Raw genomic sequence first — 27444 nt, forward strand, 5'->3', positions numbered from 1 at the left:
AAAGGTCCTGAAATCGATTGTGACTCTATTCAGATTGTGTCGTGTGGCTGTTGCACTCACAATGTGTTTCTAAATGGGGGAGAATCTATTTGCATGATTTTACAGCTATAGGTCACATTTATCAACATGCAAAATCTCCCTCAGACAGCTCCCTCACACGCAGGAGGGCTGAAGGAAAGCAAAGCAATCTGGAACTGGAAAAAAAAGATCTAACCCACTAACAAAATCTGGCATAATTACAAAGTTTTGCGTAACAACAGCAGTATGGTGCATGAATAAAAATGACAAGCGGGCTTATGTGAACCATATGGCAACAATGAAGTATTCTGTTGAGAGGGTATGTGTGTGCGTGTGTGTGTGTGTGTGTGTGTGTGTGTGTGTGTGTGCTTCACAAAAATCTAAAGTTACTATAGGAGGACTGGGTTTGTTTTTCATTTCTAGTCTTAGTTAACTTACTTTCTCCAGTTGACAGTTAATACTGCACATGATGGTGAGACTGTGATATTCAGAATCAGAAATCGAGTTGAAAAAAATGTTTGCACATACAAGGCAGTGGCCTTGGTGGTTTAGTGGTGCATATTTTGTATGACTTAATAAAAGTTTAGCCTGAGAGAATCTGCAAGAGAATGTTTTACTCCAGAGAAAGAGATGTCAAACTACTGTAGAACACTGCTGCACGTTTTACAAATGTCTCTTTTCTTAAGACTATGTATATCTGATGGTGAAAAGAGAGTTCTCTTTCAACATTTATGTCTGTCTCACTATGAAACACGCTTCCCATGCTGTCCCCCAGAAGCTGTTTTACTCTACGCCAGTCTTGACTGGCAGACAGAAGTCTGTCTGCTACCTAGATGAGTGATTCCTCTTGGTATAAAGGCCTGAGATAACGTTCTCCCTTCAGTCTTAAACCTCTCAGATGGCAGGTGTGGCTAATAGATTTGCAACACAGTTCATAGAATGAGCTAACCATTCATTCGCCGAAAGCTACATGGTGCTACGTAGCGATCTGAGTTTAGCAGCTAGGCTGTCACAAAACTGTAGCTGCTATTGTTAGCCATCATGCTAACTTCTTACCACTTCTCGTATTTAATGGAGACAGCTGAGGTTAACAGCTTGACGCCATCACACAGCTAACCCACCCTGATGAGCTTGAGGGCAGCTTGATAGCTGAGCATGGACATTGCAGGGGACAACTCTGACTTGTCAGGGGACGAGTTCATTATCATCTGAAGAAGACGAGGAGGAAGGTGATTACCCCTTTATCCTCCCATCAGCTGCAAATCCAATGGCAATGTGCAGCAGATTTTCAGACCCAACTGCTGGTATGGACCTGCACAATGTCTGCAAGAAGCCAGCTGCAAAGCTTGGCATTGTGTGGCCAGAAGTCCTCTCTGAGATCACCAAGTCTCATTATGAGGGAAAAGGCTAGGCTACCTAACATCATCTACCAGACACCCACTCCTGGTGGTTTATCCTGAGTGCCCTCCTTGCCTGGAGCGAGGAGGAGGTGTGCTTACTTAGACTGAAGGGAAAACACCATGTCAGCCTCTTAAAGGAGGAAGAAGTCCCTCCTCTAGGGAGCAGATGTCACGTCTGTCTGCCAGTCAAGACTGGTGCAGTGTAAAATAGCTTCTGGGGGACAGCATGGGGTGAGCGTGTCCCTCAATCTTGTTTCAGGGAACCAAAGTTTCTTAACTTAAAGTTGTTAAAAGGGCAAGGCTTGTGATGTTCTCATTGTCAACAAATCCAATGAAAAGACCAAAACCAACAATTAAATAATCCCACCAAGTATTATTTGTATCCAAAGCCTGAGATTTCTTATTCTTTCTTCTTTCGTGTCATAGAGCCACACTGTTGTCCAACAACTATCAATGAGCCACATGACATGTTCCTTCATTACAATGAACACAGCCACTGCAGTTTATTTGGAGTCAGTCCCACATATACTGTCCTGCTGCCAGTAATACTCACACAAGCACAAAACAGAAATTAATTTGCAGCTGAAAACTGTCCACACCAAATACATTTAACCCTGCACTACAGGGTCCAACTGTTAACAGAATTAATGAGCCTTTAAAAAAAATGAAAAATATATATTTGTGATTCCTTTTTCTTAAGATTTGAATCATCTTCTTTAAACATTTTGTTGGTTATGGTCTTTAATGGGATTTGTTGACAGTGACCCTACCCAGAACTTTCATGGGGATTTCACAACTCATTTTTAGGATTTGCTTGTCTTAAATCATTATAAAGTCAAAGTTATGTCCGTCTGGGTTTTGTGCTCTGTGAAATTTTGATGTACATTTCATAAAATTGAACTTATTATAAATCAAGTAATTGATAAAGAACATTTTTTTTCACTTGCTCTCTTACTCACAGGGAGCGTAGAACATGATCAGGGCAGCAGGATGTTCCTCCAGGAAGCTGTCAAAGGACTCGTCGGTCAGGTGGAAGACTGGCGAGTCTGTCTCCGACCACGGCACCTCGGGGGTCTTTGGCTGGGGGGGCTGAGGGCTGAATTAGGAAACAAAGACAGCAAGGGCAACAGAGGTGAGGGACATTTAAAAAGCAGAGACATTCCAGCTGGCGTGTAATCTGAATGGAGCATAAATCAGACGCAGCTGTAGCCCACACTCCACCCAACGTGTCGCACAAACACACGCATCTGGACCGAAGTAGACCCGCCTTGATGACAGAGCCCGGCGCTGCACTGCCAAGAACGAGTCGACGCAGATATAAACAAATGCATACTTCCATGCACTCTGCACACACAAGTCATTCTGCAATCTTTTCTCATCCTCACGCTCTCTGGCCTGAGCCAATGTGCAAAAGACTGACGAGTTTGGATGTTTTTTAACAACACTAGGTCAAATCCTAGTCTATGGCTGGACCATGAGGACGCTAGAGAGCTCTTAATGTTTATGCTTTTCACTATAATTTGAACTATTACATGGATGTAGGCATGCTATAGCGACATGGTGCGCTGCCAAAACATCCTGGGTGGAACTTGCTCTCTACAATTATTATTCCATGTAGGAGTAAGTGGGTTATTTAACTATTTTGACATTAATTGTATGGATCACGGAGTTCATGGAGCATGTGCCTAACAGTTCCGGACAAATACATGTACTCATACAGCCCTATAACTCACTTATGGAGTCACATCAATATAATTACTATATTGACAAGCTGCAGTGCAACACTTTGTACTGGTGCTAGGGGGCAGCACTTGACCCACCACGGTGTTGTGTTTACAGCTTCAGTTACACTGACATATATTACACACCATTCTCCTTTGGTACATAATTCTAGTGCTATTCTTGCCTGAAAAATACTCAAACTTAATAAAGTGACATATCCAAAGTCCCTCAGCAACTGTTACAACAGTGTGAATGTGTTCTGGGAAACTTTTGCCTTCGCCCAGTCAGTCAGTGACTCAGTGACTCAGTGATTCAGTGACGGACAGACAAGTGTGTAGGGTTTGCTAAAAGTGACAGAATGGAGTGCTGATAAATGCTCCATTTCCTGCAGACACTTTTATCCAGAATGTCACTGACGCTCTTGTGCATAAAAAACTGAAGATACACTGAAAAGTCAGGAGACATCTTCAGTTGCTCTTCTTAAACATGAGGTGCAGTTCCCTCCTGTGCTCTCAGTATACAAACCACACCACTTCAGTTCTACCCTGTTATTGGTGTAAAACTGCAACAGAGGACACCAAGCATACTTAACTCTACTTCTATGTCCACTTATTGCCTTGAAGCAAGACTTTAGAGAGAGTGCACCAGGATCCGGTATCAAGCAGATGTCTCAAGTGATGTTATGATATGCAAAGTACCAGAGGATGGGACTTTTCCAATGGTGTGGCTGGAGAGGAACTGCCACATTACTGCCTCTATTGTCCATTGTTCCTTAAACAGGCAATAGAGGGTCAAACAAGGGATAATAAGTGTGGAATTTAAAAAAAAAAAATAAAAAAAACTGAGACAGCTGAATTTGAACAGAAACTTCAGCAATACCTGGGAAGCTGAGTGTAGTAGGGGTGATAAACGAGAGAGAGCAGACAGTGCGACATAAAGAGCACAATGGAAACGGCGCTTCAAAATATAAACGCAGCAAATCTGACTGTTCTGGTAAAAAGCCTTCAGTGACGTTCAGCTTTTTCATCTGCTGCCTCTCCACATGATAGACTGCAGATGTGACGAGGGGTTGCAGGAGACTACTCGCCCATCTTTTTATACCATATGCAACACATTTACATGCAAATAAATGGTTGAGATCTAGTCCATACATGTGAATTTATTTGTCATGTTGTGCCAGAGAAAGAGGCAAAACCACTACGTTTAACCACTCTGCAACACTGTAATTACACTGTGATTATCACTACATTTAAAACGTAGCAACCATTCTGTCTAACGGATTGCCCGATTAACAGCCTGGCAACCACTACTAAAACTTACAGCTGGGTCCTGAATAAGCAGAGCAGTTAAAAAATAAAATAAAAATAAATTTGAGCTGGGGAAAACTGTCATGCCTGTGAGGCTGTAGAGACCGGAGCTAGAATACATCCTCTGCCTGTCTCGCTCCGTTTCCTGCGATAGCTGTGAAAGTGTTGCTCTGTGCCCTCTGGCTGCAGCCCTGTGGACAGTCGAGGCTTTCCTGCCAGGCCACTTAACAGGCGCGGGAACGAGAGGTGGAAGGAGAGAGAGAGAGAGAGAGAGAGAGAGAGAGAGAGAGAGAGAGAGAGAGAGAGAGAGAGAGAGAGAGAGAGAGAGAGAGAGAGAGAGAGAGAGAGAGAGAGGATACGGTCGGAGAGTGTGGGCGAAGGTGAGAGAGAAAAATGAGCCGGAGAACAGAGCAGGTGCAGATTGATGACACGGTGGCAAGGTGATTCAGGGTGAGGAGAAGTAAGGAAAGCTGTGATGGAGACCACAGTGGAAGAAAGAGGTGATGCCAGACATTTAAGGTGAGAGGTGGAAGCTGTTTACTTATTGTAGAAGGTTGAGGGCAGAGATGTATTTTTAATAGCTACCAAAAAAAACCCAAAACAAACCAAAACTTTGGACAGTTTTCTCAACTTTAACAAGTCTAAATTCTTAGAACCATACTCACTTCTTCATCCAGTCTGCAATATCCTTGGCTGTAGCTCCATAGTTTTCATAGTGATGGAGGAACTTCCCCTTCCTAAAAGATAAAAGAGCACAAGAAAAGTTTTGTAAATCATCGGCAATGGACACAATTCTGACATGTTAAAAGTTTCAAAACTCCAAAGTTCCAATGTGATATCTGCTGTTTGATACTAAGCAACACTTTTTGTGACTTTTCTTTAGGGATTATATTTATATTTTTACATCTTTTTTATTTAATCTAGGATTGGATAATGTTGATGATGTCTTTTCAGGGGAATATTCCTTTAACAAAACTTCTCAATTACAAAAGTTATCTCAAAGGAGAACTCCACTGAAGTCTGTTTACAGGACTTAGAGAGTAGCTACTGTAAAATATTTGTATAAAGCCTTCTGTGGCTCCAGGGGGAGCTGCACAAAATCTGATGAATTGCCTCGAGTGATGTCAGTTGGAACTGAAGACTACAAGTTTAGGAATGAAAAATAAATCTGTGGGTGTGAAGTTAGAGAAAAGTGAGGTTACCAGACTTCTGTAGCCTGCTCCTCATCTCTGCTGGAAGCTAAAAAGGCTTGACACTACATCAGCCGCTACTAGCATAACACATCTGAATTTCTAACAATTGCAATTGGCAAACCGCCGGTAGTTGAGTTGCATGGTGGGTAATGTAGGTACCAAAGAAGAAGAATATGTAGAATAAAAAGAAGATGACATCTTTTGTGGTGATTCCTTTTTTAACCTCTTCCAACACCACCACTCTAACCATAGACCCATTTTGGTCCTTTTCTTTGTGGGGGGCAGGAATTTTGGGGAGGATAGCAGGTCAACAGTACATGCTGTATAGAAGTGGTACACATCATCTAAACCTGGGAGGCTGAATATTAATTTGAGATGCAGCTCAGCAATGTACGTTTTTCTAGTCATATATCTGTAATAAACATTGTGTTTCGGCTAGGCATCTATTCAAATTTTGAAAGTTTAAAGTGTATAAGGGCTTAGAAATGTATGATTCAAGTATATGATGGCCATTCCCATGCTCAATTATGTTTTATAAGTTGTTGCAGCAATTTTTAGGATGCTGTTTTGTTACACAGTTTTGACCACTCAAGAGTTGATTTTTTCTTTTTTAAAGTTCAAAAATCCCTCCACAATACTACATTTGGCACTTAGACTGTGAGGGCCACCATAGAAACATTCATGCCATGATTTGATATCAAAAAGTTTTGACATTTGGAGATTTCTGTAAGATGTGCATTTTTTCAGGGGTTGGTTAGAGAGAACTTCTGTTCTGCTAACATTTGGCTCAGAAACCACCTTACTGTCAGAATACTTAGGAAAGCCATAAATCCTCTGAGTGCCCGAGGTCTTTAGTTTGTGGTTGTAAAGTGTCCTGGGGCTGTGATTATTCTGGAGGTCACAATAGATCATTTTATTTAGTGAGAATACTATGGGGCTACTATGGGGACTAATATCACCACACATGAATACAACTGGGCTCATTGATTCCTGAGCTTTGCAGTCATAACAAATTTACGGACTTCCAGGACTGTTTAGGGACCCCAGTGTGCAGAATGATTCAAATACACCATTTTTCAAATAAAAACAAAACAGTTATACTGCCTGAAATAAAACTGCATGGTTTGTACCCCAAACTGCATGGGGTCAGCATAAATGGGAGAGTTGTGGGTCCCCATAGAACCCATTTCCATTCAGATAGCTTGAGGTTAGAGGTCAAGGGACTCCTTAGAAAATGGCCATGCCCATTTTTTTCTTCCTCAAAATGTAGCCTGAATTTGGAGTGTTTCATATGATACCAGAGTCTTCACTAGCTTTAAAACTGAGCCTGCTACAGCCCCTGCAATGTTGGCCACAACACCAGCATCCTTGTGGAGTTTAAGAGAGTTAAAAAAAACGTCTATCTTGAATCCAACAATGTCTTTAGAGTGCAAATCAGCAGAGTGCTTATGACAATTGATGCTGAGGACCGGGCTCGGACAGCACTAAAAGAGTAGTGAGCTTTGATATCTCAGCGCTTCCTGCAGGAATGTCACTGAAGAAAGCCAGTAATCCAGGTCATGTTTGGACTGAAGACAATATCCTAAACACAATCGTAACCACAACATAACCCAGTTTCTAAAGACAAAGAGCTGGCTCAGACCTCTGAAAAACACAACAGCTCAAAGCTTAAATGGAAATGTCTTATGAGAGCTGATAAAAGACTCTGCCAAAGAGTTCAACAATGATTGTTACTATTTCCTCTATACTCTATATTCTATGTCTAGCTTAAAAGTGTATATTTATATATATATATATATGAGATGCCACTGACCTGCTGTAATGCATTTGAAATGAGCTAGAAGCATCTTCTCGGCACCACGGTGTGCAAAGATTCAAAACTTAAGCAGATTTTCCTCTTGGGAGTGAGTTTATCTGCTCTGCTTTTTTCCCTGTGATTAAATGAATGCTGGAAGGTGGATGCGGTGGTTCAGCCCAGCGCCGAAGGATCAGTGTCAGTAGTAAACTGGCTGTGGGCAGTATGATTCTGCTAAACACACACATACACACACACACACACACGGGGTGGTGACGGCCGTGGTTACAGCTCCCGAGATACGGAGCGGACACTATTAAAGGTGATACGCTATTACGCACGCTGGATTTTGTGGCTTAAAACTTGCATTTTAAATGAACTGACAACTGTGGTGGAAAAATGGCTGCTTTGAATTGAATCGGTGAGATTTATGGCTAACTCTTTATTCGTTTGCTGCTGTAAAGTACACTGGAACCTTGTAAAAAAAAAAAAAAAAATCAAGTTTTGAGGAAATGTGAAATATTTGGTATTTTTCTTGGTTTAAAGGACACTGCGAGGACGAAGATGCTGAAGTAGTTTCACTTTTATATTTCTTAACAGGCAGGACTGAAAAAGTGAGAAAAAAAAAAAAAAAGACCTTGAACGCTTGGACTTGCATGGTGGGTGCAACAGCGAGATAACTCCAGTGGTGTTGATGCTGATTTAGCCTGCAGTGATTAGCTGCTGTTTATCAGTGAGGGGCTCATTACTGAAGCCAATGGGCTCGGATGGTCGTTAGCTAGCCCTGCGCTGACACTAATGTGCTCCCAGCTAAAGTACTGGCTCCGACTCAGCTACACATGAGTGTGTGGGAATTGTGCACACGCGCACGCAGACACACAGACACACAGACACACACAAGAAAGAACTGCACACACAGGAATAGGGAAAGCACACACACACACACACACGGACTAACCACAGAGGCACTTAATCAGTCCCGGTCTAATTAAAAGGCCAGACTGGAATGAGAGAGTGTTTAATGTGGAAACAGGGATGATAAAGCCGGTGCAGGAGGAATAAGAAGCAGAGAACAGAGCACCAGCAACACGGTTAACAAAATAAGAGGTAAATAAATGAATAATAAATATGAGGATGATGCAGGGATGCTCTGGCTGGGGGGTCTGCATTAAACACAATCACTCAGTCATATTCTCCTGCTGCTGCTCCTCCTCCTCCTGTTGTGTGTGTGGTGCGTGGTGCGTATGTGCGTATGCATGCATATTCAGAAGATCATTTCCTAACTCTAAAAAGGAAATAGGTTCTCTTGAAGATGAAAGAACTTAGATATAGTATATTAGAAGCCTTTACCTAATCAGGCAAACAAAATATTAAAAATGCAAGCTTGTTGTGAGTCGTAAGTCCATGTTCAGACAGTCAACAGCACTATGTGAAAAATGTAGCCTCTCCATTCATTTTAATGGGTCTACAGCGTTGGCACAGTGTGGTTCCTAAAGTAGATGGCTCGAGCGAAAAATACAGGGTGTGCTGGCAAAAAAAAGATTTGCTCTGCGTCTGCCGCAACACACACATGTATATAATGTAGTGAAAATCTCCAACTCTTCCTCACACATGTATTAAAAGCTGCATCCACCAGTTACGTCTGTTCCAAGACTTTTCCTGCCTGATCATTCCGCATTTTGCAGCCTACTGAGCACTCAGATGAACTCCGAGCCTTCATGCTGACGGCTGACCCGCATGATAGACCCCCTGCCTGAGCTGCAGGAGACCGCCTACATACTGCACAGTCATCCTGCAGTCATCCTTCACTGCACGCTGCCACAGGTCCTGTCCATTCATCATATTAGGTTCACCAGGCATTCCAAAGTCTTTTTACTAGAAATAATCGAATTCTCATATATTTCGGGAGCAGGTACCATCATAGACTATCATTAAATCTGGAGTTGTCATGTATTTTCATTATTTCGATCAATTTTTTTTAAAATTTGAATCTATTACATGTACTGGTTCATCATTGATCACTCTCTTGCTCTCCCACCGACATATTATGATCATTTTATGATTTGTTATGAGACATTGCTAACCTTAACCCATGGATATCTTCTCTCTGTGTTCATGTTAAGTGTAAATATGGTAAATAAATAAGCATATAGCTGTTGTCATTACTCTTTTGTGTGTGTAAATGTTAATCTTAGTAGTCCCTGCAGTTCCCAAGAAGGAAAAGTGCAAGTTAATGTCTGGTTTATTACCTGAAACAAGAACTTTGCATTCCCACTGTTTACCTGGCTATCATAACAAAAGACCTCAGTATATATGTGCAGTGTTTTGGTGTCTGATAAGCCTTTAAACTCATACATCTACGTCTCTAACCGCCTTAATTGGCTCGCTTTTCAACGTCTCGCTGAATTAGCACAAATGGACCAACGCCGCCCCTCTCCTCGTTTTAACTCAGGGCCAATGACAGTAAACAAGGGTCGAAGGTCATAGGGTAATCAAGAAGGGTGTGAGCGGAACAAATTAAATGTCATGCACTGATCATTAAATTTATCATGATCTCAGTACATCAGATTGCTTATCTTGATATAGATTTTTATGGTGTCCACCCCACGCTCCACCTGTATGTTCCCCATGCTTCTTAACATACAGGTGTATTCAAAACCCTCAACCCCTCCAGTGAGTTTACTTTTATAAAGAAGTAAATACCCACAAAACACATTCCCTTTGAAAAGGTATAAAAGGAGAAAGTTTCTGACAAATGTTCTCCTTTGCACCTTTTAGATGCAAGTATTGAACCTTGAGGGCCACCTTTTTCATCTGTAAGTATGTCACCATGTTGTCTGCTTCTGTTTAAGTGACCTGGATCACGCTATCTGTTTGAAATGGCCCTACTCTGATGTGCTGCAGCTTAGAAGTGAGGGCTAAGTATTACGTGAGACAGATGAGAGGACCCGACTTACTCAAAATAGCAGAAGGTCGGGTAGCCTTTGACGTTGTACTCCTGCTTGAGGCCGTCGAACTCACCCGGGTGCACGTTCATCCCCGCCAGTACCTTAAAAAGAAAGAAATAAAGGAGAAAATGAGGCAGGGGATGTCAGGGAGGTGAAGAAAAGTGAAAGGCAATAAGACAAGAAAGAAAAGACGTCAAACATCAAAACAGGTATTATCAGAGGACTGTAAAATGAAAAAAAGATGGATTACTTTGAATAAGAAAAGAGACTGCACTGTGAACCAACATAGGTTTATTGAATGTGTATGAGCGGGCTGTAATGAAACTCCGTCACTTCTGTTTCAGTGATTAACTTTTTATTGACTTTTAATGTAAATAAAGAGGCAAACCATGAAAATTGTTTGTTAGCAGTATTATAATAGTCTATTATGTGAGTTTAGATTTGATTAACGCTAACAAGAACCACCTGCCATTAGGTGCAGTTAGCTTGTTTTGTATTTTAATTGATTTAGACACCTTGAATTTAAAAGTAAACGTATTTATTTTGCAACATGACTGGAATAAAAGTCTAGCTACACTACCAACCCTGGGAAGCTACACTGTAATAACACACCAACACCAAAAAATAACACTGTTGGGTTGATGAAAAGAGACAATGTTGCTACTTTTAGATTTTTCCAAATTGTGGGACAAAAAAAATTAAAAGTTGGTCCCAAAAGTGATGTCAGAGAAAAGGCCATGTTAAGTTTTTCTCCCCTGTATAAGTATAAGCTGGACTCAGTCAGCCTCATTAGCATATTGAACCTTAATATGCTAATGTTAGCATTCAGCTAAACGCACTGCTAATGTTAGCAATAAAATGTTTGCATTTTAACTTCCATGCCAACTACAACGTACCACGTTTACTATATGCTGACATTTAGCTTTTGAGGTGTCAAATATATGCGTGTTCTCATGCTAATGATAACACACTTAGCATATTAAAAAGCTCATAGTTAGCTAACATTCAGCATAATGTATGGTAACATGCTAACATTAGCTTGCTAACAGGTGTAGAGCGATCTTAAAATGTGAATATTTATAATGTTAATATATTTTTAGAATGTTAACATATACTAGGAAAGTAACGATACTTCACAAGACAATACATTTGGGAAATTGAATTGTGATACTCTTTTTAAACAGCAGAGTTTTGACTTTGCTTGTTCAACGTCCTACATCATTCGCCTCAGTAACTGTGTCAAGTTGCAAATTTCAAAGTTGCCATCCCGTATCAAATTGGAGGTGTGGCAGCATTTTGGTTTCACTGAGTAAGAAAATGAAGAAGCTGAGAAAATAAAAGATAAGACAAAAACAGTGTGCTAATATGGAAAAAGAAATGGATAAATACAGAAGTGAAACATTTCCCTCACAAGCTGGCTGCTCAAGCATTGTAAAAAAAAAAAAAAAAAAAAGCTCAGCTGCTTACCCCTCTAGCAAATGCATAACTTTCCATACCAGACACCTCTATGTCTAGTGAAAGGGTTTTTTTTCCAACAGCAGGGGACTTTGTGAATGTCCTGAAATGTGAGCTTCTGCCAGACAATGTAGATATGCTAACACTCTTTTAAAAAGAACATCCAAGATTGGAACACGGGCCAAGCCTTAGTTTGTTTATTTGAAGAGATTTTCTTTATGTGTATTATTTGATTTGGGATTTGTTTTAAATCCAATTGAGTTTTTTTGTTATGCAAGACAACAAATATTGTCAGTTTCATTTGTACAAAGACAAAGAAACATGCATTGTTTTGCATAGTTTATACTATACTATAAAAGAGTACATTTGTGTAGAATGCCAAAGTTAAGCATGTTTGCTGTGAGCATGATATGTTACCAATAATTCTGAGATTAATTTAGCATAAAAAGAATTTCTCCATTACTTTTGAAGATATGTGGCCATGTGATTTTGACCTCTTGGCGTTGTTACATGAAAGAGTCGGGGGATCATTAAAGCAATCAGATGAAAAGTTGCGATATTTAACTTTGGAACCAAGTGTTGGATTGATGAACATGTTCATTATAAAGGTTAGAGAAGGTTATGTAAACTTTATTATGAGAAGAGTTGATTGTGACTTTTAACATTAACTGGCTTTGATTATATAGTCCTGACAAGTTGATTACTGTGGTATGTGATATTATTCAGTACTTTACATGCTGAAAGGTGATTTCCAGGAAGTAAACACTTGAGACTGAAGTGTTTCTGTCTTTGTAGGAAAATGGAGAATATTGTGCTTTTTTTAACAGGATACAGTTTTTATTCCCAAAATGATACCCTGAGAAAGAGTCAGCCTCAGGAACAATGACACCTACGCACATTTAACAATTAAAAGTGAAACATCAAATACATAAAAAAGAGGGAGATTTCTTCCAATTCAGAGATTTCTTTGGTATATCAAACAGCTACAATGTTCTGGGTTCCCTCTGAGGAAATATTGTGCAACAACACACTGTTCATGACAAAAATAGCTGGAAGAATGTCTATGAGTCATGATGAGCTCTCGATTCCTCCTTCACTTATTAAAAGTTGACATTGTTCTTCAACAATATCCCCTGTTATGTACTATGTATCAAGACTGGTGCTTAAAAATGCAGAAATGATACAGTTCAAACAACCTCCGGCGTTAATCTGTGAATCCTTTGGCTCGCGGCTACTTCAACCTGACAAGACGCAACACTTCAAATGCCGCCTTTACGCGTCCCTGTTCGTATGGCACCCAGGCGAGAAAAGTGTTGTACAACCTGGCTGATCACCAATTCAGTGTTCAAACCTTTCGGTGTCACTATGAGCCTCTTATAGTATAAAAAAAAAAAGCTCAGCCTCAACAGGGGACAAACACTTCAGAGTGCTTGTATGCATGTTAATTTGCAGTTGAGAGGCTGAAATATTCATCTCATAAAGCATGCTTGATAATCAAATAAACATGCAGTCAATTATCTTTTCATTCATTTCCCGCTTCACGCGAGGCGAACACGATACGCTTCTCTACTTCGCCCCGTCTCCTCAGGCTGCTGCCTCTCTCAGCTCTCATTGTAACAGGACACTCTCCCTCAGTGTCTCCTTCTTCTTCTGGTGCTTGAGGAGAAAGTGTTGATGAACACAAAGCGTTTGTTTCCGTAGCTGATTACACAGGCCTGCGATTCCTCTCCAGGGCTGTTAAAAACCATTTCGTCGGCTTTGGAATGGTGCACTCTCACCCCCCCCATCTTAATATTGCCTGTCTGCAAACTGACAACGTGGCTTTTTAGGGGACCCATGAGACCAGACAGGGGTGGAAACGGGATGAAAACAGGAGGGAAAAGTAAGAAAGAAAACGCTAAGACTAGGCAGGCTAAACTGACATTTAATCTATATTAGAGGTTGTAAGCTTCAGCTGGAAGGACATTAGCCTTTAGTTGCAGGGCTGCAGGTGCCAGCTAAAACCAGGCAAGAAACAAATCTAATACAGTCGCTGATTATATAACCTGTACAATACTATAAAGTACTAAAATCATTAAAAACAGACTGCTGAGGTACATTGCTTCAAATGAAATACAGTTATTGCTACGTTGGGTCGATGCAAACCCAAAATACAAGATAACTTATAAATCAAGTCAAGCAGGGAGGAGATCACGGCCGCTGAATTGCTTTTAAAGGCCATTTGGGTTATTACCCCGCTGGACCAAAAACAAAAAGCTACGGAGGAGAAGTTGCTGAGGTGTTGTCCTGAGCTTTCATTAGGCCAGACTGTTTTTTTTTTTTTTTGTCTGAACAGGCTAAAAATCTAGACGTTCGCTGCCGACACATCTCATCTAATCTGAGAATTACAGTCAGAGGATTAATGCAAGTGGGGACAGCGGTCCGATGTAGCAGACTTACATATTTCCCCTTCGTCTCTGTTGCCGCTTGCTGATAGATGGGCTGCATCCTCTTACAAACGCCGCACCCTGCCACCAAAAAAAAACACAAACAGAACAACAGAGGTTATTACAGAGAGCTCGATGGGAACCGTTCTGCTCTGACGGCGTCGATACGACTGTCAAAAGATTTCCCGTCATCTGTTTGGGGAATTGTTTTTTGTTTTTTTGTCAATAACAGCTTGCAGAGGGCTATTCACTGTGAAAGAATATGTAATAAAAACCACTGACCAGAACTGAGTAAAACACATGGGAAAGCTCATATACAGTAACCTATTCACTATGGAGCATCAACCATGGTCTCTTTCTTGGTTACTGCTGAAATGATCCTTAGGTTGAATTTAACTATCAACCTTTTTAGAAATCAATTATTCCTTCAACTCCAATTGAGGACAATGAAAAAACATTTACAGTCTCCAGCTCCCCGAATATAAGCATTTCATACTCTTCTCTGCTTTATATAATTGTAAATTGAATATCTTTGTGTTTTTGTAATGCCGCTCAGACAAAACAAGCAATTACAAGTTACCTTGTGCTCCTTGGGAAAGCTTAAAGCAATTTTAACTACTTTCTGGGATTTCACATTAGGCTGAATTGATTGGAAAATTGTCAGATTCATCAACAATGAAAAACAGCCATTAGTTGGAGCCCTAGTCTTGATTGTAAACATTATTCAGTATTCAAAGGGAAAGAAAAAAGACTCTTTTACTTGCCAGGTGTGATTAAAGTAGAAAAACTCACTGCGGTATTGATTATGACAGTGTAGTATTGCCAAGTATGCCCTAGTTTATTGATCTTGTCCATATACTGTAAACTCTGTCTTTGAATGAACCGTCTTATTCTGTATGGGTAAGTTCACTTCATATTTATAGGACAGTAATAGGTGCTGTCACTTTCTGCTGGTCGTCCAATCACGAGCGAGCAAGAGAAGAACCGAGTGACTGTAATAAAAGCACTCACAGGGAGCGTAGAACATCATAAGAACTGGCCTCTCCTCTCTCTTCAGCAGCTTCCTGAAGTCCTTAAAAAAGAGAGTGAAAGTAGATGAGAAGATGATTAAGAGGGGTTTATTTTTTTATCAAATAAAACATGTAAAGTGCAAAAAAATGGCTGCGAGTGTAAAAGAAATTAATTACAGATGTTTACTAAAGCTCAGTGTCAACAGTGACATGTGTCAGCTTGATCCCTCCAGCTGGCTCCAGGCTCATTTACCCAGAGTGTGTCTGCTTTACATGAACTAAACAGGCCATCATCTTTGCCACCTTTCAGCAGTTTATCACACTGCATGTACATTACATTAACTTCAGCTCATGAAGTCATAGGACGTTCTTTTGGACGCCCCCACACCAGATTCACTCCCTCGTTATCACCTTCATGAGCTCAGCTATTTCCCTTAAAAAAAAAACCCCCGTATTCAGCATTATCTTTTGTTGACACTTTCAACAAGGGGTGAAAACTGAAGGGTCTGCTGTTCATTCAATTAGAGGGCTTTAAATATTGTTTTAAGAGTGTCAGGTTGAGATTTTTATTTTGATGCCATCTGACCCAACTGGACACCACGAGCTGTCTGGAAAACGGACAGGGCTGTGTTAGCAGACTCTTTGATGATAAAGGCCTTGATATGATGCTTTTATGTTCTGTGTTGTAGAGGTGGACATGTTACTGTGTCAGCTCCAGAAGCAGATCAAACCCCTTCAACAGGACAGGACTTGGACAGGAGGATCATGCATCATATTAACTGTGTTTTAATATTAATGTTCTGTATGTCTTACACTACACAGTGCAAGAAGCTTCTTTATAATTGATCAAAAAAAACCTCAATAAGAAGCTTGCTACTTACTTTTTCTGTTTCTATGTGGACGACGTCTTTCGCCTCGGGGTTCTCCTCCCACAGCGGAGGACCTGACGGGTCTTTTAAAAATGCTACCATAGACTGAATGAAGAAGAAATAGATAGAAAAAAAAAAAAAAGATAGAAAAGGCAGAATGATGAATGTGTGAGTGTCTGTACAAAAGGCAACATGTACATCATGAAACAATTCGTCTCTGGCCTAGAATCTCGTAGTCATTTAGTGAACAATAGAGGCTGGTGATGATTTACGTTACCGTTCCAGAAGTCATCCCTAAATTTAGCGCAGGCGACACTGTAGGCTGTACTAGACGGACGCTCGCAGAGAGCGACATGTTTGTGAATCCGAGAGGTGTCGAAGCTATTTCAATACCTTTAAGTGTCTGGTAATGGTCTTGGTAAAGCCTATACATCATGTACATACAATATGTCTGCAGAGGAGACAGCAGGAAATATTTCATTCAGCAGCAGCTATAACAATAACAGTGTGGACATGGGTGGAATGTATGATGAGCAGTATGTTAATATCAGGGTTATAGGGTAATGGTTTCAACTGAGACATTTTTACTGTTTCCATCTGGAACTTGGGTAAAACTCTAGCAAACAGGATAATACAATCCAGCTCCCAGATTTCTTTAAGATGAGGTTCTCATATATTCATAGATAAAAAGCAAAACAAACCGATTTTCACAAACCTCAAATAACAAGAATGATGAACTATAGTTTACTGTAGCTCATTTAAGTAAGACTAACTCTGTAAATGGGCAAAACTACAAAATAAATCTTGGCTGTTTATATATATATATATATTTTTTTTTTTTTTTTTTTTTTTTTCTGATTGCTTGTTTCTCTACTATTCATATGCATGATTAAAGCTGGTTTCCCAGAAGAAGAGGCACCACTCTGTATCCTTTTTTCTTATATTCCGGACATTCATTAAGTCGCCCAGGCTTATGGCGGCCTGGGGTGGCAGGTGGCGCTGTCAATAAAAAAACTGTATTTAAATGCAGGTTTGGCTGAGCTGCTATTTTTTCATTCTGGACAGACAGAAGACATCTGTGAGACACATCTGAAGAGACAGCCTGCTGCTGAACAGGTAAGGGGTAAGAAACATTTTTTAAAGAATCATTTTTCCTAATTTTAGCATCGGAAACTCTTTGTGATATGTCACAAATAGATTTAGAGGCTATGAAATCATTTGTTCTGTTGGTCTGGGATATTAACATTAGTTGACCTGTCAATCAGACATCAAATCATTATTGTCAGACCTGCAGCTTGTGGGCAAATATGTAGCTAATATGAAGAAAAATAATTACTTTTGAATGACGTGATTATTATTATTATATATGAACATTGAGTAATATGTGTAGCACTTAATTAACATCCAATTAAATGTGACCTGCTTAAAGTTGACTTCACTTAAATTGGTTTTAAAAAATTACCAGAGAGAATCCAAACTTCAAGCAACCAACAAGATATCAGTATGTAGACCATCAATTCAGGCCTGGAGTTTCATTTATAAAACATAATTGCAATCCAAGTCAGAGAAATCAAAATTCTACATTTTTCCTAAATTGTTCATCCCTAATCTTAATAAAACAGGCAGTGTGAAGTTGCTTTTATATACCTATTGAGTTAATTAAGTGAACACAGTCACACTGAGCTCCGCAGAACAGAATAATATGGCTGGCGATATAATTAATACAGGAAATGTGAAGAGACATTAGTAAACACTAGACAGAAGCGAAAGACAAGCTGTGCCGCACTCGACTTTAAAGCGTGTAAAAAAAGAATTGCAGCACAGCAGCTCGGCTCTCACCTTGGAGGTAGCAGGCCTGTTGTACTCTGTGTGGAACGTCCCATCTCTGCAACACACACATACACACACACACAGTGAACAACATGCTCCTTACACTACAAACATGGTATTTCTTTCCAGAAAGCACTGATGTGTGGAAGTGTCTGTCAGCCAGCTGGATTTTCTGGTTGCTCACTTGTAATGCAGCAGCTCGGCCCCTCCGCTTTTGGAGCTTGGGTCCACCTTCACTTTCTTGCAGAGTTTACGGCCCTCTGAATCCCTGAAAATGAAAAACATCATAAAACAAGAAAATTAAGGTTCAACCCTCCCCATTTTTGTCACCAGTTAGCAGCTGGAATGTGTCACCATAGAACATTTTCTCCAGAGTCCTTTTCCATTTAATTTAGCAGTAACTACTTGATCAATTCCTCGTAAAGCTTCCGCTGTTTATACATTCACTGTATGCATTATGTCCTTAGCAACACATTTTTGGTCACTTTCCAATAAAACTTGGCTGAATAAATTGAGAAAGGAAAAGATAGGATGGCTGCCTGACGAAACGACTGCATTAACATTTCATCATATGTAGGGTGTTATACATGCTCAATGGGAATGCAGTGTTGATTACAACCTATACTGTACAGCATGTCAGCATGCATAAATTCTCTGTTTTTTTATAGGCTTATTTCCATAATTATAAAAAAAAAAAAAAGCTTGTAGTTGGAAAGCAAATAAATATGCATCTAGCCACCTACACACACTTCACACTTGCTACAGTGAGGCAATACGAGCGGCACAAAGTACTCTTCCTCTTCTGTAATAGGAGTGGAAGAGCAAAGAAAATATGCATTCATTTAGAGGGACAGAGTATTTGCTTGGGAGGTTTGAATGCTAACAGAAATCCAAAAGAGATGGAATTCAATTACAGCTCCGAGACCCACCGTGAGACAAATATATGTGTTTGGTGTAGTTTTGTATAATATGATGGAGAGTTGTTCCATGTGCGGGGCGTTGACAGACAGTGTTTCAGGTAATGACTCTGTGCTTAAAGCCATATTTTGCCGAATCATGAAGGCAGATGGCGCCAGTCGGGGCACACCAGGAGCAGATGTGACCTCTACACTTATTTGGAGATGACACGCAGTCATCCAATTCGAAACCTGTCTGCTTCTTCCGACTCCTTGAAAAACTGCCACAAGTGAAAAGAGTGAAGCTCCGAGGGGCTACGGTGTTCTCAGAAAGATTCAAAATCTACCACATCAAGGAACCAGGGACAAGTAGAGCAGGGACCCTTACTTCAGATGACCATATATAGAACATCTTTGTTGTTAGATGTCATGTATTCCTTTTTTTTTTTTTTGCTTGAAATGGTCACTGATATACATGCTGTCATGTCATTAATTGAAACAGTAGCCCCGAACAAATAAACAAAGGGTCTAAAATAGAGCTGGTACTGGTCCATTTTAAAATGATTAGATTGACTTGTGACATCCTTACTGATCAGAAAGTATTCTGTGTTATTAATACAATTTCATTTTACACTTAAATAATTACTTTACTTCACTTGCTTCATGCCTACATCTGTGCATATTTTGTGAAAACGTCGTATTACCTGCATAATAAATGATAACTCTTACTTTTCTACATTTACATTTACTGTATATGTATCTACTCACAGAATGCCACCAACTTCACTCCATTGGACTTGTGCAATAAAACATTTTTAGAAACTAATTTCTCACACGAGATCAGAGTAAAAATACAGTGAAATATTTCAAAAACTTGGGCCACGAGTTCGACTATCAGCAGCAGCATCAACTCGGTCGTGTACGACATTGTTGAGCATGGAGTTTCAAGTTTCGTCAATATCTGCGAGGACTTTTTCTGCAAGGTTCGAGGACTGAAACTAGACCCGGATGAACCCAGGATGTCCTATGACGTTACCTCACTCCTTGCATGTATTCCAACTACCGAGGCGATGGAGAGCGCATTGAAACAGCTGCTACGAGATAACACACTTGGCAAAAGAACCATCCTCAGCCCGATCCAACCTCTACACAGAGATATTAGAGGAGAGTGTTTTTCCCTTGTGGAGAAAGGCAGACTATCTGTACATGACTCGTACAACGAGTCTGAACCACTTATAAATTTGTTTTGTACCCGAGAGAAAAGTACAAGAAAATTGGAAAATGCCTCCAATTCTGTTAAATCACTCCTACGTGAAACACATTGTCTAGTTGCACAGTGCTGGCAAGAATACCGCCAGGTATTGTAAAATGGCACTTTTTAGGAGACAATGTGAATAGGCCACATTCCGGAGTACGGGCCAGTAGAACAATGGACATGGGCCTTAAGCCTCTGACTCACTGTGGTCTTATATACACAGTAACACTGACTCAGAAATACTAAGCTGCAGGCCATTATGTCTCTATGCAGTTTCCAGCTGTGTGTAGGAATGAAGAACCAATGACACAGCAGTCCCCTTCAATCAATTAATGAAAAGACGAGCAGAACATTTAGGATGCCTCATCAACTAATGTTCAGTACAGAAAGAACTAAGGCCGTGAAGCCTCGTCACCGGATGAACACGCGTAACGTCAGTCGATGAGTCGGCACGACAGTGAGCGGGAGGTGTACGGCTGGTGAAGCTGAAGGTATGAGCGGGGGTGGAGCAGGGGGTGAAGGTTGATGAAAAGGGGAAAACCTCAATAGGACTGCCAGAAATCTGACAGATTAAGAAATAAAAGTTGGATGACCACATACAAGTAGCGGCATACTGTAGCAGTTTCTGAAAGTGAATAGTCTGCTACATCATAAATCTGCTCTGTAAATCACGTTCTATATTCTCCATTGAGGAAAAAAAGGAGGATATTAACATTTTATATTCTTTGGTTTAATGACGGTGCCCCCGATCTTTGCCTTCATTTGTCAAAATATTATTCATTCTCTGTTTACAAAGTGGGGTTAATTTTTTTCCTGCTGTCAATCAAACATAAAGGCTGACATCATATTTCCTCAAAGACCTTAACCCCTAACCGTTTTTCTTTTAATGGTAAAACAACATGAACAACACATTTTAAAAATCACACTAACATCATTTTTGACAGGAAAACGATTAATAAATGTGTTTTCAATTTGATTTTAACTAAATATTGCGATCAGTCAAATTTATTTGGACAAGAAGTGAACGGCAAACACAGATGATTACAACCCAAACATCCATCACAGTTTACAGCCCGACATCATGGTGCAACTTTGATCGACATCTCAGTTGATCTCCCTTCATCTGCCTCCAAGAAGTGGTACATAATCTGTCCAATCTGTTGGATAACTTGCTTATTATAATCAATAGAAAAGATGGACAGTCCTACAAAAATTAGACCCAATTTGCAATAAACTAGGATCTTAGCACAGAGGCCAAAACATACAATTTACTAATAAAAAAAAGTGAAGTATGTGAAGCCAGTTAGTGGCCACTTAGCCACCTTTTCTTCTACTTTCGGTATATTTGGTTTGGTCAGAGGTACCAAACTGCAAAAACTTGTCGCTAAGTAATGACTGAACATGTTGCAGCTCCTTTTATCGAAGTGACTGAATGAATCATTAAAATAAAAAAAAGTTGGTGCCAAAACTTTGCTTTTAGCCAAAGTCAACTGAGTCCCTTTTAAAGGATTAATGATGGATTCATCATGCAAAGAGGATGAAGCCCCAGCATGCCATTCAATTATAACTCTCCAGAACACAAATCCTAATCCACGCCATGCTTGTTTGTGCTCTGCTATTCCCATCGATCCAGACAGGACCCATGTTTCTTCTCGTGTTCTACGTCAGCTCTAAATTTCCATAGGAATGGGAAGAGGACAGCAGTCCTTTACTTCCTTCCTGCATGAGATCATCCATCCCTCTGGTGGATCCCAGTTGGCCAACACTCAGATCCCTGTCATCTGTTCAAAGTGTCATTCTGGCCTTGGTGGCCCTCTTCCTTGGCAGGGCTAACCATTCTCACGCTGTGATATGCGCTCCGCTCTCTCGCTCCCTCTGTCCACCATGAGCTGTCAGCTGGAGCTTCGATTTGGCGCCGGTCCATTTGAGATGCTGGAGAAATATGCCAAATAGCACAATGCCTCGCTACAGAGGCTGGCAGCGGATCCGTGTGTCCTGCAGTGATGAACCCGGCTCACTCTAGCTCCCCTGGCAGGAATCTGGCCCAAGATAAATCTCTGCTTAGCATTAGCTCACTCTATAGCGTTCTGAAGTTGTTGGAGGAGGAAGAGAGAGCTCGTATTCTCTCAGACAAAAACAGCGACCGAGTCAAAAAGTAAACATTGAAAAAAAAAGAACTTGTGATCATGGAGTGTCTTTGAAGGGAAAACACAGACACAGACACTTCTGACAACTTCTTCAGACTGTCTGGAGTGTAGTTTCTTTTCCTTTTTGTCCATCAGGTCTTGGATCCCGGATAAGCTTGAGAGAGATTGTGAATGGTGCAATGAGCTCTAGGTGTCAAAGGGAGTTACTGCCTTCCTAACGGTTTCCTGTTTTATGACACATTCTTTCCTCTCTAGTGGAGATGCCTGTACGTTTGGATTGACAGGTATAAAAAAAAATAAAAAAAAGAATTAAATAGAAATAAGTGGAACTGAACACCAGGAAAGGCTAAAAGAACAATAATCTGAAGCCAGATCACTGGAGAGTAAAGCGAGTTGTGCTTAGAGAAAACAATTCTCGCAGATGTCTCGGGAGTATTTTTTGCATTTGCTTAACGTAAACATTTTCACAGTGTGGGCTGGAGACAGATGTGCTCTACAAAGACTGATGACACATGTATTGTTCTGCCTTAAAAGAAGAAATCGTGTGTGGAATGTGAAGGCAAACCTTTTCCATGTGACTACAGCTGAAAGTACTCATTATAACACTTTTGTTTTATAGCTTAATTCATGAAATAGTCTGTCGGTTACTTTTTAATTAACTGATGAACTGATTGGTTAAGAAAATGCTGGATTATAGTGGGATAGTGAAAAATGCCCATAGCAATTTTTTAAAGCCCAATGTTACATTTTGGGCAATTTGCTTGTTTTGTCCAAGCAACAGAACAACACACACACACATATTCAATTTACAATAATAGAAAGCAGAGAAAACCAGCTGAATTTATATTGAACCAAAATACAATTATGGTACCAACCAAACAGTGTCTGTCACCATGAATGTTGAAAACTGGTAGACCTGTCACAATAATGACGTCATCGACTTATCATACAATAACCTAATTATCAACATCATCATGTCTATATATGGACTTATCATATGATACATGGACATGACTTTGATCATTTTTTAACCTCAGTATTACCACACTTCACATAAGCAGCTAAGATGCTATTCATGTCACATTGACTAAACAAGTAGTGTCCTCCATTCCTCACTGTGTACGTCCTGAGTGGAGACTGTAGAAGAATTAAAGGTAAATAACTCTGTCCCCAACCATAATGGCAGTCTGTGTTTTGTTACACAAGTGTAGCACCCACTCTCCAATCATTATTATACTATTATATTATCATTATATCAGTGGTATAAAATGATCTTCAAATGACAATAATATTGTTTATCGCGATTATTTCTGAGACAATATATCGTCCAATAAAAGTAGTTATCATGACAGGACTAATAACTGTCCCAAGTATGGCTGCAACTAATAAATATTTTCAACATCAATTAACTGATTAATGGATCCTAAAGTTCAAGGTGACATTAATCACATGATCACATCACGTTTGCTTAAAAATGCATCACTTTGTGGTAAGGATCAAAAGTTAACAGTGATCTCCTGATCTCAGATCTTTGATACCTAGACCTGGGATCATTTATCAGTGATTTCTCATTGATACTTAACATGTACTAACACAGGGCCATCTTGCCTGCTGGTATATCAAAGATTAAACAACAGAGACTAACAGACAAATACAGAAACTCAAAGAACGACATTGAGCATCTTCTTTTGTCTCCACACTCGAAAAGGCAAAGAAACACCACACGGCAATAATCGGCTGCTTTTACCATCATCCATTCATCATTTTAGGATAAAAAATATACAGCGAAAACACAGAAAAGCGAGTGCTAAAATTATATAAAGAGATGTAACACTATAGAGTCGAGGCTTCGATGGTTTCAATAGGCTCAGTAGCTCCAGTAAGTGAGAGGCTTCCTGTCAAATTGTGTCTGTATAGTAAAACAAGCGGAACAAGGACATTTACACCCTGGTGGAAACGCCGTAAATTGTTCAAATTGATGGCAGTAGAGATATTCTTGGGAGGAGTAAATTACTCTGCCTTTATAACTGCTGTCAGAAAATTCCTGGGACAAAAGAGGCTGTGCTGTTGAAAAAGACAAGGGGGTCAATGGGTGTAATGGAGGGAGAAGAAGTCGTAGAAGTCGGTTTTTTTGTGTGTAAATCATCACATTACTTACCCACAGTTGACCCAGGCGATAGTCCCCTGGCCCTTCACTGTCTGGGCCACATCTGACAGCAGCTTCAGGTAGGAGTCTCCTGATGTAGCTGCAGACACAGAGAAGAAACTATACTCAGGACAAGCCAGAGTCTAGAGACACAGAGGACACTTGTTATGTCAAACACAGTGAAGAGGAGTTGAGTTACAGTGGAGCTCAGTGTCTTAATAAAGCACCGAGTGATGAAGAAAGAGATCACTGAGTTTGTGTTAGGGAGGAGGGGGGGCGGTGATGGAAGATGGTTTTCTAATACCTTTCACTGGATGGGTTCGGGGAAGGGGGCTTGAGTTACATCAGCTTTCAACATCTTACAATAGTGTGACTAAGCAAGAGAAGGGAGGATTATACGGTGACACAAAGACTCCGAAAGCACACCGACTTTTTCTGTGAATGGAGGGGAAGCGCAGCAGGTATGTTTTGGTGAACTACGGTCAGTACCTGCCGCATGCTGCTTTCGAGCACATTCGGAGCCGTGAGGTACATCATCCGAGAGCTCGTTCGAGGGACGGCACGGAGCGTTCGAGACCACCGGAGACTTGCGCAATCTACCGTCGGACAGAAAATCCGGCTGTGCTGTACAGTTTACTTTCTGTGCTACAATAGAGGAGAAGCTAGTGTGCAATAAACTGTGCCAGCTAAAACAACACACACTGTAATATAACTGATTTTCATCAGATATGGCAGGCCGAGTAGACTCCTCTGAGTAAAGTAAACAAAGTGTAATATTCTAGTCCTTGTGTAATACATCATTCTTCCCCCCCCCCCCCCCCCTTGAAACTAAAAGTGTTTTATTCACTGTATGAAGACAGCAATTCCTCTGAATGCTCCAGGCCAAGGCTATATTTAGATTTAGGGGCACTGCCATGACTCCCTAGGGTCCCAGATCACATCAGAGCGGTAACGAAAACATCTGGCGATTCAGTGTCACTTTATTACCATGTACGGAGCAGGAGGCGAGCAGACACTGGCTGCTGGATTTTCTAATGGGCTCGTTGTTAAGGTTTGATGAGCACTAACCGGAGCAAAAGTCGACAGGCATGTGAGGCTGGTGATGGGTCAGGGAGTCTTTATTCAACACTATTTATTCAACATGAATGCGATATAACTGGAAGGTGTTAGACTGGAGGGACTTAAAGCAGCATGAGGAGGTGAGGCGATCGATTGGAGGAGAGTATATGTGTGTGTATATATGCAACCCATGACCAAAATAGTCGGAAATTCTGTCAATGTGTTATTTATGGATGGAATTATAGTGAAAAGAAATGATTCCCCTTTTTTTTGCTGGGAGCCCCCCCAAGGACCACACTTTGAGAACCAGTGCATTAGGGAATTGCTAATGGTTGGAAGTAAATGCTGGCTTATGACTGTTTGACTGTATTAGATGTTCTAGTTCCTATCTAATGATAACTCTAATTCTATAAAATATGTATTTCAAAGTTCATTACAGGGAAAGAGCAGGCTGCAGGCGGCTGACTAAAGCTGCTCAAAAACTGAAATAGATTGTAAGATACTGACGTTTTTTTTTTCTTATTACAGAGGGTGCACAAAAATGTTCCAATTAACTTGCTGTTTTAATGTTGCACAATTATAGATTTTCTAATTATTAAATCAAATACTGACTAATTAACACAAGTGACTGCGCTAACGTGTGCCTATTAAATTGTTCTGCACTAGCTGTCTTTTAAAGTCCATAAAGTTAAAATGATCAAGAACATCAGGTAGAATCAGACTTGTACTGCGCTTACTCACCTGCAGCTGGCATCTTACGTCTCTTATTTGATATAGTTTTAGTTGTGTGTTGGTCTGAAGCGCTGCACAGAATGTCCTTTTGCCACAAAAGCTTTTAGGCTTTGGTTGGCTGTGGTGTCTTTCAATTACAAGTGCATGTTTGGCACTGCTGCTAATTGAGTCACTTTGAAGCTGTGAATTTCACATTCACAATTTCTGATTATAATGAAATGATTAAAATTGTTGTAATTATGCACTTCTATGAGTACATAATGACGTCAGTACTAAAAATACTCTCTGCTCTTAAGGAGGTAAAAGTATGAGGATTCTGATCCAGTAATACAATCATGTAAATCTACTGCAAGAAACGATGAATGTTTAATTGATGTTTTACAGTCCAATCCATCAAATATCAGTTCACGGTGGATGTCTGTCTTCTCTAACCTGTCTTGGTGTAGAGCACCAGAACGTTGGTTCTCGTCCTGAGCAGCTTCTTGAAGTCTTTGTGGTCGCTGACCTTCTCAATGAGAGGAGACACCTTTACTGCGTCCAGCACCGGCAGCAGCCACACCTGGTGATACAAACACATAACAGAACCAAGTGTTACCACATCAGTCATTGTGTGATCATGCCGACACATAACCAACAGGGCTGGGTATCGACCCTTAACGTTTTTCATTACCAAGCAAAATGTGTCCATAGCCCCCCAAGTATAGAAAAAGGCAGCAAGTACCAAAAGCTGGCATCCAATGCTCAGAATGATTGTTTTAATTATACTTTGATGGGCTGGCTGTGGCTGAGGAGGTAGAGCAGGTCGTCCACCAAGCAGAGGATCGGCGGGTTGATGACTGACTCCTCCAGTCTACATGTCGATGTGTCTTTGGGCAAAATACTTAACCCCATGGCTGTGCCAACGGTGTATGAATGTGTGTGAGAATGGTTGAATGTGGCTCGTAGTGTAAAAGCACTTTGAGTGGTTGAAGGACTAGAAAAGCGCTATTAGTACGCTATTATTGTTCCTGATTAAATAAAAATGTTGCAAATTTTAGCCTGTTTTATGTTTTATTTGCGCTTGTTTATTCAGTCATCACAGGATGATTTGTCATGTTTTTGGAGATTATGTGATCTTTAACCTTGTGCCACTGTCAGGCCAACAGTTTTGACTTAATACTTCCATTGAAGTCGCTCCATGACAGCTTCAACACAGCATATGCTGTACACGATTACCTATTCTTTTCAACTATGGCA

The 27444-nt window shown here is 40.4% G+C and overlaps 1 protein-coding gene across 1 annotated transcript in view; it reads right to left on the reverse strand.

Moving 5' to 3' along the window:
* Positions 1–27444, reverse strand: part of pdia5 (protein disulfide isomerase family A, member 5) — a 68067-nt gene that overhangs the window by 24074 nt on the left and 16549 nt on the right. Inside the window, exons 2-11 of the mRNA XM_062431994.1 lie at positions 26641–26767; positions 24430–24517; positions 18158–18241; positions 17983–18028; positions 16156–16248; positions 15276–15336; positions 14278–14345; positions 10393–10484; positions 5113–5184; positions 2378–2514 (exon numbers count right to left, since the gene is read on the reverse strand). Of these exons, the coding sequence (XP_062287978.1) occupies positions 2378–2514; positions 5113–5184; positions 10393–10484; positions 14278–14345; positions 15276–15336; positions 16156–16248; positions 17983–18028; positions 18158–18241; positions 24430–24517; positions 26641–26767 (868 nt within the window). The remainder of the gene's footprint in view (positions 1–2377; positions 2515–5112; positions 5185–10392; positions 10485–14277; positions 14346–15275; positions 15337–16155; positions 16249–17982; positions 18029–18157; positions 18242–24429; positions 24518–26640; positions 26768–27444) is intronic.

This window comes from Scomber scombrus, chromosome 13, assembly GCF_963691925.1.
Source record: "Scomber scombrus chromosome 13, fScoSco1.1, whole genome shotgun sequence".
Classification (NCBI taxonomy): domain Eukaryota; kingdom Metazoa; phylum Chordata; class Actinopteri; order Scombriformes; family Scombridae; genus Scomber; species Scomber scombrus.